This window comes from Oncorhynchus nerka, linkage group LG14 (assembly GCF_034236695.1).
Source record: "Oncorhynchus nerka isolate Pitt River linkage group LG14, Oner_Uvic_2.0, whole genome shotgun sequence".
NCBI lineage: Eukaryota > Metazoa > Chordata > Actinopteri > Salmoniformes > Salmonidae > Oncorhynchus > Oncorhynchus nerka.
In genome coordinates this window covers 59,803,480-59,814,963 of record NC_088409.1, presented here as the reverse complement: position 1 = coordinate 59,814,963, position 11,484 = coordinate 59,803,480, and the positions used below count along the sequence as shown (strand labels likewise).

The 11,484-nt window shown below is 43.3% G+C and overlaps 1 protein-coding gene across 1 annotated transcript; it reads right to left on the bottom strand.

Annotated features, from left to right (window-relative positions):
• Positions 1 to 1,346: 1,346 nt before the first annotated feature.
• dlc (deltaC) lies at positions 1,347 to 7,273 on the bottom strand. Its single transcript, XM_029680564.2, has 9 exons — positions 6,984 to 7,273; positions 6,648 to 6,887; positions 6,026 to 6,086; positions 5,532 to 5,789; positions 4,784 to 5,145; positions 4,466 to 4,682; positions 3,203 to 3,902; positions 2,822 to 2,939; positions 1,347 to 2,713 (listed from the first exon to the last, which is right to left on the bottom strand). Exons 1-9 carry the CDS (start codon positions 7,032 to 7,034, stop codon positions 2,708 to 2,710), a joined length of 2,013 nt encoding a protein of 670 aa, XP_029536424.1. The 5' UTR covers positions 7,035 to 7,273; the 3' UTR covers positions 1,347 to 2,707.
• Between the last annotated feature and the right edge of the window lie 4,211 nt (positions 7,274 to 11,484).

Genomic DNA, 11,484 nt, shown 5'->3' with positions numbered 1-11,484 from the left:
AGGTTTGCATTATTTTAAAATTTTAATACATTTGCAAAGTTTTCTACAAACCTGTTTTTGCTTTTGCATTATGGGGTATTGCGTGTAAATTGATGATTAAAAAACAAAATCTATTTTAAAATAAGGCTGTAAAGTAACAAAATGTGGAAAAAGTCAAGGGGTTAGAATACTTTCCGAACGTTGAAGATCTGACGTTGTTTCAAAGGCACAAATTCAACATATTTTATACAAGGTTTGTCTATATTTAAAATGGGTTACACTGACATAATCCTGAGGTTGAAATTTCACTCTCAAAACAAGTTTATGTTAATGACTTTTTTCAAATTCAGTGTATTTTCCACATCACAATACGTTGACATATGTTGATTCAACCCGTTTGTTCCCAGTGGGTTGAGATCCTTCACATTTGATAAACAGCATGGACAATGGGGATGTATCCCCCAAGTCTAAGGTTCAGTGCGGTGGACTAGCATGAACTAGCATAGCTTAGCATCTGGTTTGGATGTTTGGGCTGGCACATGGAGGCTAGCAGAACCAGACAGAGTAGGGGTAGGATAGGGGCCCACAGGGTCAGGTGCTGAGTGGGACCCATGCTCCCCATGGGGGGCCAGCGACCCTCCCAGCTCTCAGCAGAAGTGCTCCCCCCATTTATAGTTTCTTCTCACTAACCATCACTTTTTTCTGAAAGAGGGGGAGGTGGTACTTGAGAGGCAGGTTATTCTCAACGGATCTTCCTCCAACACAGGAACACTCAATTTCAGTTTCTCATTATGCTTATTGCTTAAGTAAAATACAGAAAATAAAACAGATTTCAGAATTGATGTTAGAAATCTGATCTCATGAGGTGTGCACACGACACTAGGAGCAGTGGTGCAGATTTGTTAACATACGCTTCTCCTTGAATCTATTTTGCACAACACAGGGTCTCATTGAAGGGGGGGGGGTGAAAGTGATAGAGAATTACCATATATATACAGGCATCAGTGAGATGGATTAGAGCTGGTCTTTAGAGCCAGATAATGTATGCTGTGGGAACTACGCCCCAGGCTTTAGAGGAAACACCCTGTAGGATCTCTCCCCTTTTCTAGCCTGGCACATGAATCCCTAGATGATATATCTCCAAACAGCACCGCAGCCTCCTCCTAGGCAACAATCTGCTAGCTAGTGTCATCCACGTGATTCCCTTTCTGTGATAGGCCAACCCCTGCTATCTAGGAGGGTTCAGGGGGCCCAGCAACAAAAGTAAATGGGCCCCATCGATTTGAGCCCCATGTCCCATCTACTTACCATAAATATCAAGCGAGCAGCCCAAAGACCCCAACCCCCAGTGGAAGACAACACATTAATTACTGTTCTCTGATTTATTATGAAAAAAATATATTTTTTGGGACATAGACATATATACAATTCTCTTCATAAATACAAATGTACAAAAAAAATTAAATAGAAAAGAATATCTCATGGTTATGTACACATTGCATTGTTAAATTAAAGAGGACAATAATACAAATATTAAAACAAAAAAACTATTTGGTTTCAAATTAAAAAGAACAACCTCTTTGGAGTCCTTCACTCTGTAAAAAATAAACATGTTTTTAAAGATCCAGCACTGTCGGTTTAAAAAAAAAAAAAAGAGGATATTTTTATAATCGGGGAAGCAGACTATGCACTTCATTCAAGTCATGGGAATGCCATAAAAATCACTGGGTGTTTGGCAAGATGGAAGCTGTAAATTGAAAGACAGTGAGAAAATCAAACTGTACAAATGACATGTACTACGACTTTCAACTGTTTCGAATAAGACTTTCTGGTGTGTTTGTAAAAAATATATATATACTCCGAAAGAGACGGAAAAAAACATGTACAGCATCAAACACATAAAAGAATACATACAAAATGTCAGTGTGTAAGATCAGTACCATTTTTCCTTAAGTCATAGCATAATTTAAAGATCAGGCACTTGATAAGATTGAGTTTCCTAAGTATACTGTACATGTAATGCTCTGAAAGATAGGGCACATTGGTGATTTATTTCCATAGGGAAAGGGGGTCCAGTTTAGGGACCAGAAGGCCTAGATATTACATACGGCCACTACAAACTCACAGATATTAATAGACAACTGTCCAGGTAAGCTTTCAGTAAACCTTCATCTTCAGTTCTTTGATAGCTTCAACATTGTTCCCCACCTAGACACCAAAAAAAACTAGCCCAGATAGGCCACGAAAATGTCCTTGGTGTTCATTTTGATTCTCAAGTGGATTGCAATGATATCTTATTCATAGTTTGTAAAAAATAAAATAAAAAAAGGCCTCTAGATTATTTGAGATGTTGTTTTCTTTTCGATAAGGCATCAGGAGAGAAAAAGGTCCTGCTTCTCTGTGATTGGTGAATCCTTGGCACTCTTCAGAATAAAGTTTTATTTTTGTTAAAATTTAACAGAAAGCAAATTATATTAGAATTAAAAATGTAGTGCAAATTATGCCGGAACATTCCTTCTACTCTCCACCCCCACTTTTCACGTATTGTATCCAAAATTGTCAATGTTGTCAAAAAGTTCATTTTTAATGAGCAGCATGAATAAATATTAAATAATACATGTTGATTTAATATATCCTCTTCAATTCTTTGAATTGTCTTTGAAAGATTGTAAACATGATCAGGCAAAGCCCTTGTTGGTCACTGTACTCTCGGTGTCGGAATACTGTGTTAAACCTAAAGGTGGGAAAATTATAGAGAGAGGGAGAAAGTTACCAATCAAATCTTGAAAAAAACTTCAGAAACTCTTAATAATAACCAGTTTGAATGGGAGGAGCTGCTTACCTCAGTAGCAAAGACACACTGTTCAGCTTGCTGTTCTGTCTGTATGATGAAAACTGGGTGGTACAAGCCTTCTTTAGAGAAGCTCATTGGTGGAACCATTATGCTGCCTTCTGATTTCCTGTTGAAAAGAGATAGAGGGAGGGAAAGGAGGTCAGGTTCCATAGGCGCGATGGAATCATGCAACAGCAAAAACAGTGGATCCCATGATCTCCAATACAAAGTTGAGGGTTTCAAAAATCTGATAAAGCCTGAGCGTCACATAGTGAGAAATCAAGTTGTAACATCTTGCTGGGTTCAATACAAGCAATCCAAACTCTAGGACACTGGTGAGACTCTGCTTCATTGGCACAACGCCGTTTGAGTTTGACGAGGTATACTTACTGGTCAAATTTGTTCTTGGCATGACGGTCCTCCTCCTTGGCCAAGTTGTAGTCAATCATCTTCTGCTTGTAGGCCTTGCCTCCGTTTTTGTCTGCGGGGCCAGAGGTCAGCGCTGCGTCCTTATTGGACACCTTGTAATGGCCGCCAGGGATGAGGAAGGCTTCCTTCTCTCGGAGGCTGGACAAGGGGTTGGAACCACCTATGGGACGGTTGTTGACCGTCTCCAGGTCGTTACGGACAGAAGACGCCATGGCCTTCCGCCCGCGCCTTATCTGGCTTAGGACCACGATGGCAGCACACACCACCAGGGTGAGGGTGACCAGGCCCAGAGCGAAGGAGACAACCAGGACTGCGGGCAAGCCGTCAGCCTTGGGCCTGGAGGTGGGTTTGAGGCTAAACTCGCATCGGGAGCCCATGAAGCCGGCCGGGCACTGGCACACAGGTCCGGAGAAGTGTGTGTAGCAGGTGCCTCCATTCTGGCAGGGGAAGACGGAGCAGGCATCGGCGCGGACGCTGCAGTCCTTCCTGGTGAAGCCCAGGGTGCAGGTGCAGGTAAAGTCGTTGACGCCGTCCACGCAGGTCCCGGCGTTGTGGCAGGGGTTGCGGGCGCAGTCGTCGATGTTGATCTCGCAGCGCAGCCCAGTGAAGCCAGGACGACAACGGCACATCAGGCTGTGGCCCAGATCCAGGCACTGGCCACCTATTACAGAGATAGACGCAGACTCAGCATGTTTATCAAAACTTGAAGTGCAGGTATGAGTGGCAAAGCTTCTTATGGAAGGCAAATATATACTGTGTATATTTTCTTCCTACACCAACAGGAATTTAGCCAATTACAGATAAGCTTGTGCTCATTCCCACATGATGTACAGTTACAGTGTAGCTAATGAGGACCCAGGGGGGGCAAAATAGCCCACAACATTCTAAGACTAGGTTTTTTTCCACCTCATAATGACAGCTATATCTCACCCCTTATATCAGTCTGAGCCAAGATTCTTTTGTACCATGCCTATGCTGCATTTTTTACATTTTAGGCTCGGACTGGATGCATGTCAAAACAAAACTGAGATTGTGCAAAGAAGAAAATCATTTCTAAAAACTCATGATGGTAACTGCCAAAGAATGTGTCCGCAGCACAGTCGGTTGAGTTTTGTTGTCAGGCGGACAGATAAGAGTTTGTGAGCGGCTCCAACATAACAATCAGAAGTCCTGGTAGGTTTCCCCTCACCAAGACAGTGGATGTGTTGTGAGGGGGATGCTTACCGTTAGCACAGGGGTTGTTGCTACAGCGGTCAATCTTCTTCTCGCAGTTGGAACCCATGTAGCCGGCAGGACAGCGGCAGGAGTAACCACCGGTCACCTGCTCCATGCAGGTGCCACCGTTGAAGCAGGGCCCGTCGGCACAGGTCATCGCACTGATCTCACAGTTCTTCCCGTAGAAGCCTTGGGGGCAGGTGCAGGTGTAGTCATTCTCCCGATCCTGGTCATTTAAAAAGGTGGCGTTTCATATTGGACAATAAAAGACTTGGACTGTGGGTAGCAACATTTAATCCTGAGAGATAAATGCAACACGGAACTTACATTGCAGCTGCCTCCGTTCTTGCAGGGGTTGCTGTCACACTCGTTGGTTTCGATCTCACAATTGTTGCCACTGAAGCCCGGCCTGCAGGTACAGGTGTAGCTGCCCTGGCCTGTGTTGGTGCAGGGAGCATCGTTCATGCAGGGCTTGTGGTTGGTGCAGTAGTTGAGGTCCTGGTTGCAGAACAGTCCTCCCCAGCCCTCTTTACAGTCGCACTGCCACGGCTGGCCGCAGGTGCCATGCAAACAGCCAGGATAGCGGACACACTCGTCACAGAGGGGTCCCTGCCACCCAAGGCGACACTTGCACTCGCCAGGGGCCTCACAATAACCATGCTTCTCACTACAGCCAGACCAGCAGATGGCTTTAGAGATAAGGGGGAAAAGTTGAATGAGTGTTCCCCTTTCTAATCACAAAACAACCACCCCTTCACTGAGCTCAGACACATCAAGTATTTGTTAAGTACTAAACTAAGCAGCTGGTACGCACACAAAAGGAACACATGCCATATTTGTTCACGCAAGGGAGCGCACATTAAGTTCCAACGCGTGTCCCTGTTAAACCATACACTCAGCTCCCATTGTTGGCCCGAACAAAGGATGCAAACTCTATATTTGAAAAGACAGAAGCAGTTGTTTTTTTTACCAGAATATGTCGTTGAAATGTCTGAATTAACTATTTCTGAATAACAACCTTAAAAGATTTGGCCTTATGATTTAAATAAATGTTGTAGTCCTTCTGTACACTTACGTTCTGAGCAGTATTCTCCTTTCCAACCCGACAGGCACATTCTGGTGCCCGCGGCATCACAAGTATAGTGTCCGAATGGGTCGTCACGGGGACGGCAGTAGTCTGAGCAGCTGTCACCGTGGTAATGTTCATCACAGACAACGTGGTAAGAAAAACGAAGTTCACTTTGCTCTTCAAAATGAACATCCTGTGACCAATCCTCGCCAATGTCGAGTCGTCTACGGGTGGCCAAGCGGCTGATCAAGTTATTCTGGTTTTCTATTAAAGAGAGAGACATTGAGCAGACGAAAAATAAAATACATTCCTAAAATCCAATCTTGTGAGGTAATCACTTTTTAAAAATCTATATGTATTTTCTAATAAAATATTATCGCATTTTTGTTAAATAAGTAAAACGTGTCTATACTCAAACGCTTGTGCTGGGAATGACTGTTAGAGGAATATCCAAGCCACTTTCCGCCCCCTAGAGGTAGTGTGCACTGAAGGCCACCTACCTGTGGACTGGCCGTCGGAGGACTCTGCGTTCCAGGCTTCAACAATGAGCGAGAATGTACCCTACAAGCCACACAGGAAAAAATATATACTTTGTCAAAAAGCTGTAAAAGGCGAGATTTAAAGTGTAAACTCTTCATGAACATCTATATGCCATTACCCAATCTTTGAAATGTACCACCAGGCATTAACCATTAAAAGCCCAGTGCAGTAAAAAACGTGATTTCCATATGTTTTAAATATATTTCCATAATACAGTGACTTTGTGAAAATTATTTTAGTGTAAGAGGTGTTCGTAAAGACTGCCTGAAATTTCCGCCTGTATTGGTGAGATGGAGTTTTGGCCTGCCTGACAGACATCACCAGGTGGTACATTAGTTAATAGACTAATAAGAGAGTTCCCCACTCCCAGTCAGTCCTAGCAAAATTCTCACATGCGAAATTGCTCTTTACTAAGAAGCCATTTTTTGTTTCTTCTTGACCATTTATTGGAAAACAATCACAGGAAGGCACTTACTTGTTACCCAGAAAGGATTTGATATTGAGATAAAAACGACTGCATTGGACCTTTAATTTCCCATCAGCTCTATGGTATATTGAGTATGTGTACAGTAGGCTACTTACCGGCCACTTGAAATGGAAAGGCACTCTGATGGGTGCGCTACTGGAGATGGAGCTCGGGTCGACACTGAAGATTTCGGTCAGTCCCATGCCATAAGTGCAGGGGGGCTCAGGTGAGATGACATCTTGGGAATGTTTAAGGCAGACTCGGAAGAATATCTGGCAGTCTCTAGACCGTTTACAGACACTACGGGTACTACTGAAGGAGTGTACTTTCAACTCAAACACACCGGACGACTCGACCTATAGGAAAGAATAAGTACATATCAGTGCGTAAAAGGCGCGACTGCACAGGTTACCAACTCATAACATAACTCTATGAATATTTTGTGTACTCACCAGTTGCGTTGATATCAACGCCAAAAAACACGTTAATAACAAACGAGCCATTCTGGGAAGTATTTCTTCGTCTGCTATGAAATTTTAGCAGACAGCGCCAGATATCCAATATAGAGGGGAAATGTATTGTATCCCAAAACAAGAAGAGAAATATCATGTGCGAAATGTAAAAATAGAGCGCACTTCTTGTCAGATTGTTTTAGTCTTCAGACGATACTTAATAGAAATGGAGCTCACAACGAAAATAAAATCCCTTTGCTCTGCGGAGGAGTTGCACTCTGGACTTCTACCTTTAGTTACGTGAAGTGGAACGTGCACAAGGGATTTTATACCGCCTTCCAGCATCAGAGGGGGGGGAGGAAGTGGGCGCGAATGAGGGGAGTGTGTCAAAGGCTGTGCAGACTTGGATGCAATTTGGGGACTGTTTACGATGTGCTTTGATTCTGTGTCACCAAATTGGATAGGGTAATATAACGAAATGCAAAGTTTAAGGCTCTATGGATACTTCAGCCACATACCTGAACGAAATGTGAAGAAATTGGCTATATATATACACACACGTTGAAAGAACTGCGCACCTTGATTGCGAAGAGACCTAACCTACACTCGTGTGATTTAAAAAAACAAACATATGTTGATCTATGATTAGACATTCATTTCAAGACGTAGTAAATTACATGACTGGATACATGCAATGTTGAATACACTTTATCGATGGGGAAATGTAGGTTTGCTGTGTAAGCGTGATGGGGTCATAATGTGATTGGCCATGAAACATCCCCAGTGACTTTACTTCTATTATTATGCAGTGATTAGTTTTCTCTTCTTTTTTGTTTTCTTCGGCGTGCCGCGTGCCACCCTAATCTTCATGGATGTTTTCATCCTTTTCTCCTGGGAGGGAGGACAATGACCGTGTACGGAGGAGGGGGCTTCGCGCACACCACTTTAATTCAGCCCCAGAATTGTAATTGTTCTGACGCGTGTGAGGCCTCAAACCGGCAGACATCGGAGCGAGATATTTTATTGTGTCATCGAAAGATTCGGAAGAGTAGCACTGGAAATGTCAGATAATTGCTTTTGTATGAGGAGGAGGGGGGGGGGGGGGGTCTTGACTACAGCTGTATGATAATCAACGGCACCTGGCTATGCAACCCACCTTCTCCTTCCATAGGCTGGGCTACACAACGTCTTCGCTGCGTATTAAGCACGCAATAAGCCCCCAATGTCAGAGAAGGGAAAAGTGAACCATTTCCATAGGTAGGCACTTTAATCGTGTAAATAGCATTGTTTTTGACTGGACAGATTAGGGGGTAGCCTATCCTACACCACAACACAGCTAATGATGTAGGATAGGCTACCATATCTCATGCTGCTCGGGTCCAGGCAGAGTAAGTAGCATACAATCCATTCCACTTTTGTATATTTAAAATGTAGGCCCATAAATATCGCTATATGCAGGCAGGAGATGAGCATGATATCAGTCAATATAAATAAATCCTGTCCCTCATTAGGTCAGTACAGGTGCACCAAAGCTGGGACCGAGAGACTGAAAAACAGCGTCTATCTCAAGGCCATCAGACAGTTAAATAGTCGACACTAGCCGGCCCCTGCCCTGTACCCTGTCTTGAACTTTAGTTACTGTGACTAGATGACTACCACCCGGCACCGTTGAGGCTGCTGCCCTATGTACATATTCATGAAACACTGGTCACTTTAATAATGGAACACTGGTCACGTTAAATAATGTTTACATCGTGTTTTACCCACTTCATATGTATATACTGTATTTGTGGAGTTTCTCCCAATACTCTCTGCAGATCCTCTCAATCTCTGTCAGATTGGATGGGGAGCGTTGCTGCAGAGCTATTTTCTCCAGAGATGTTGGATCAGGTTCAAGTCCGGGCTCTGGCTGGGCCACTCAAGGACACTCAGAGACTTTTCCCGAAGCCACTTCTGCATTGTCTTGGCTGTGTGCTTAGGGTCGTTGTCCTGTTGGAAGGTGAACCTTCACCCCAGTCTGAGGTCCTGTGTGCTACGGAGCAGGTTTTCATCATGTACTTGCTACGTTTATCCTTCACTCAATCCTGATTAGTCTCCCAGTCCCTGCCGCTGAAAATCATCCCCACAGCTTGCTGCCACCACCATGCTTCACCGTAGGGATGGTGCCAGGTTTCCTCCAGACGTGACGCTTAGCATTCAGGCCAAAGAGTTCAATCTTGATTTCATCAGACCAAAGACTCTTGTTTCTCATGGTCTGAGAGTCCTTTAGGTGCCTTTTGGCAAACTCTAACCGGGCTGTCATGTGCATTCACGGAGTGGCTTCCGTCTGGCCACTCTACCATAAAGGCCTGATTGGTGGAGTGCTGTAGAGATGGGCGTCATGGAAGGTTCTCCCTTCTCCACAGAGGAACTCTGGAGCTCTGTCAGAGTGACCATTGGGTTCTTGGTCACCTCCCTGACCAAGGCCCTTCTCCCAGATTTCCCAGTTTGGCGGGGCTGCTAGCTCTAGGAAGAGTCTTGGTGGTTCCAGACTTCTTCCATTTAAGAATGATGGAGGCCACTGTGTTCTTGGGGAACTTCAATGCTGCAGATATTTTTTGGTGTCCTTCCCCAGATCTATGCCTCAACACAATTCTGTCTCGGAGCTCTAGAGACAATTCCTTCGACCTCATGCCTTGGCTTTTGCTCTGACATGCACTGTCAATCGTGGGACCTTATATAGACAGGTGTGTGCCTTTCCAAATCATGTCCAATCAATTGAATTTACCACAGGTGGACTCCAAGTTGTAGAAACATCTCAAGGATGATGAATGTAATCAGGATGCACCTGAGCTCAATTTCAAGTATCATAGCAAAAGGTCTGGATACTTATGTAGATAAGGTATTTCTGGTTTTTATTTTGACTAGATTTGCAAACATTCCTAAAAATAAAGGTGTCCAAACTTTTGACTGGTACTGTATATACTGTATATACACCGGTCTACTGTTCATTGCTCTTGTTTCCTGGCCCAAGCAAGTCTCTTCTTCTTATTGGTGTCCTTTAATAGTGGTTTATTTGCAGCAATTCGACCATTAAGGCCTGATTCACACAGTCTCCTCTGAACAGTTTATGTTGAGATGTGTCTGTTACTTGAACTCTGTGAAGCATTTATTTGGGCTGCAGTCTGAGGTGCAGTTAACTCTAATGAACTTATCCTCTACAGCAGAGGTTTCCTGTGGTGGTCTTATGAGAGCCAGTTTCATCATAGCACTTGATGGTTTTTGCGATTGCACTTGAAGAAACGTTCAAAGTTCTTGACATTTTCTGGATTGACTGACCTTCATGTCTGAAAGTAATGATAGACTGTTGTTTCTCTTTGCTTATTTGAGCTGTTCTTGCTGTAAAATGGACCTGGTCTTTCACCAAATAGGGCTATCTTCTGTATACCACCCTTACCTTGTCACAACACAACGGATTGGCTCAAATGCATTAAGGAAAGAAATTCCACAAAATTAACTTTTAACAAGGCACACCTGTTAATTTAAATTAATTTCAGGTGACTGCCTCATGAAGCTGGTTGACAAAATGTCAAGAGTATGCGAAGCTTTCATCAAGGCAAAGGGTGGCTACTTTGAAGAATCTCAAATATAAAATATATTTTTTGTTTACCACTTTTTTTGGTTACAATTCCATATGTGTAATTTCTTCGTTTTGATGTTTTCACTATTATTCTACAATGTAGAAAATAGTAAAAATAAAGAAAAACCCTGGAATGAGTAGGTGTGTCCAGAATTTTGACTGGTACTGTATATATTGTATGTGTATGTGACCAATACATTTTTATTTTATTTTATTATAACTGTTCCAGCTTCAACTACACATAGCAGGTAGGCATATAGAATCTGTGTTATACCGTTTTTGGTACGGCTGTCTCTTTATGTATCTCTGTAATGGTGCCGATGGCCCTCGAGAGTGGCTTCCAGTCAAGTGGAGCGTGTCCGCCATATTCTCTCTGCGAAAACATGAGCAATTGCCCGGTCGTTCGTTCTATCCAAACCTCTGAAGGAAGGCTATGGCAATGGAATAACTACTAAATAATCGGATGAAGGGAGTGTAGTCTAATAGCTTTAGCCTAGAACATTTCCTTGTTGATGCTGTCTTGCCTAGTTAAATAAAGGTTAAATAAATAAACAAAAAATAACAATGAACATTTAAAAGGCGCAATTAAAAACGTAAAGGAATAACAAAAATAATCATAAATCTGAATTCCACACGACAGCGACATTATCTGTAGCCTACAATCTAATGTGTGTCAGTAGACTGCGTGTGCTTGCTGTTGCAGGGATCTACAGAGACAATGGGCAGCTTTGCAAACTGTTGCTCATCTTCGGCGCTCGTCTATTGTAATGCTAATGAGGGCCGCGCGTGCCTCGGCTGGCCCTGACTACCCCGGGCACGCTTCAGCTGAAGCGCGTCAAAAAAAGAAAAAAAAAAAGAGGGTAACGATGAACCTCTATTGTC

What these genes read in the sequence shown, in the direction of transcription:
- dlc (XM_029680564.2), bottom strand. Translation starts at nt 7,034, where the DNA reads ATGGCTCGTTTGTTATTAACGTGTTTTTTGGCGTTGATATCAACGCAA. An exon ending in AGGAGAATACTGCTCAGAAC is followed by an intron (nt 5,146 to 5,531) that starts GTAAGTGTACAG and finishes TTATCTCTAAAG; the next exon opens with CCATCTGCTGGTCTGGCTGT. An exon ending in AGAACGGAGGCAGCTGCAAT is followed by an intron (nt 4,683 to 4,783) that starts GTAAGTTCCGTG and finishes TTAAATGACCAG; the next exon opens with GATCGGGAGAATGACTACAC.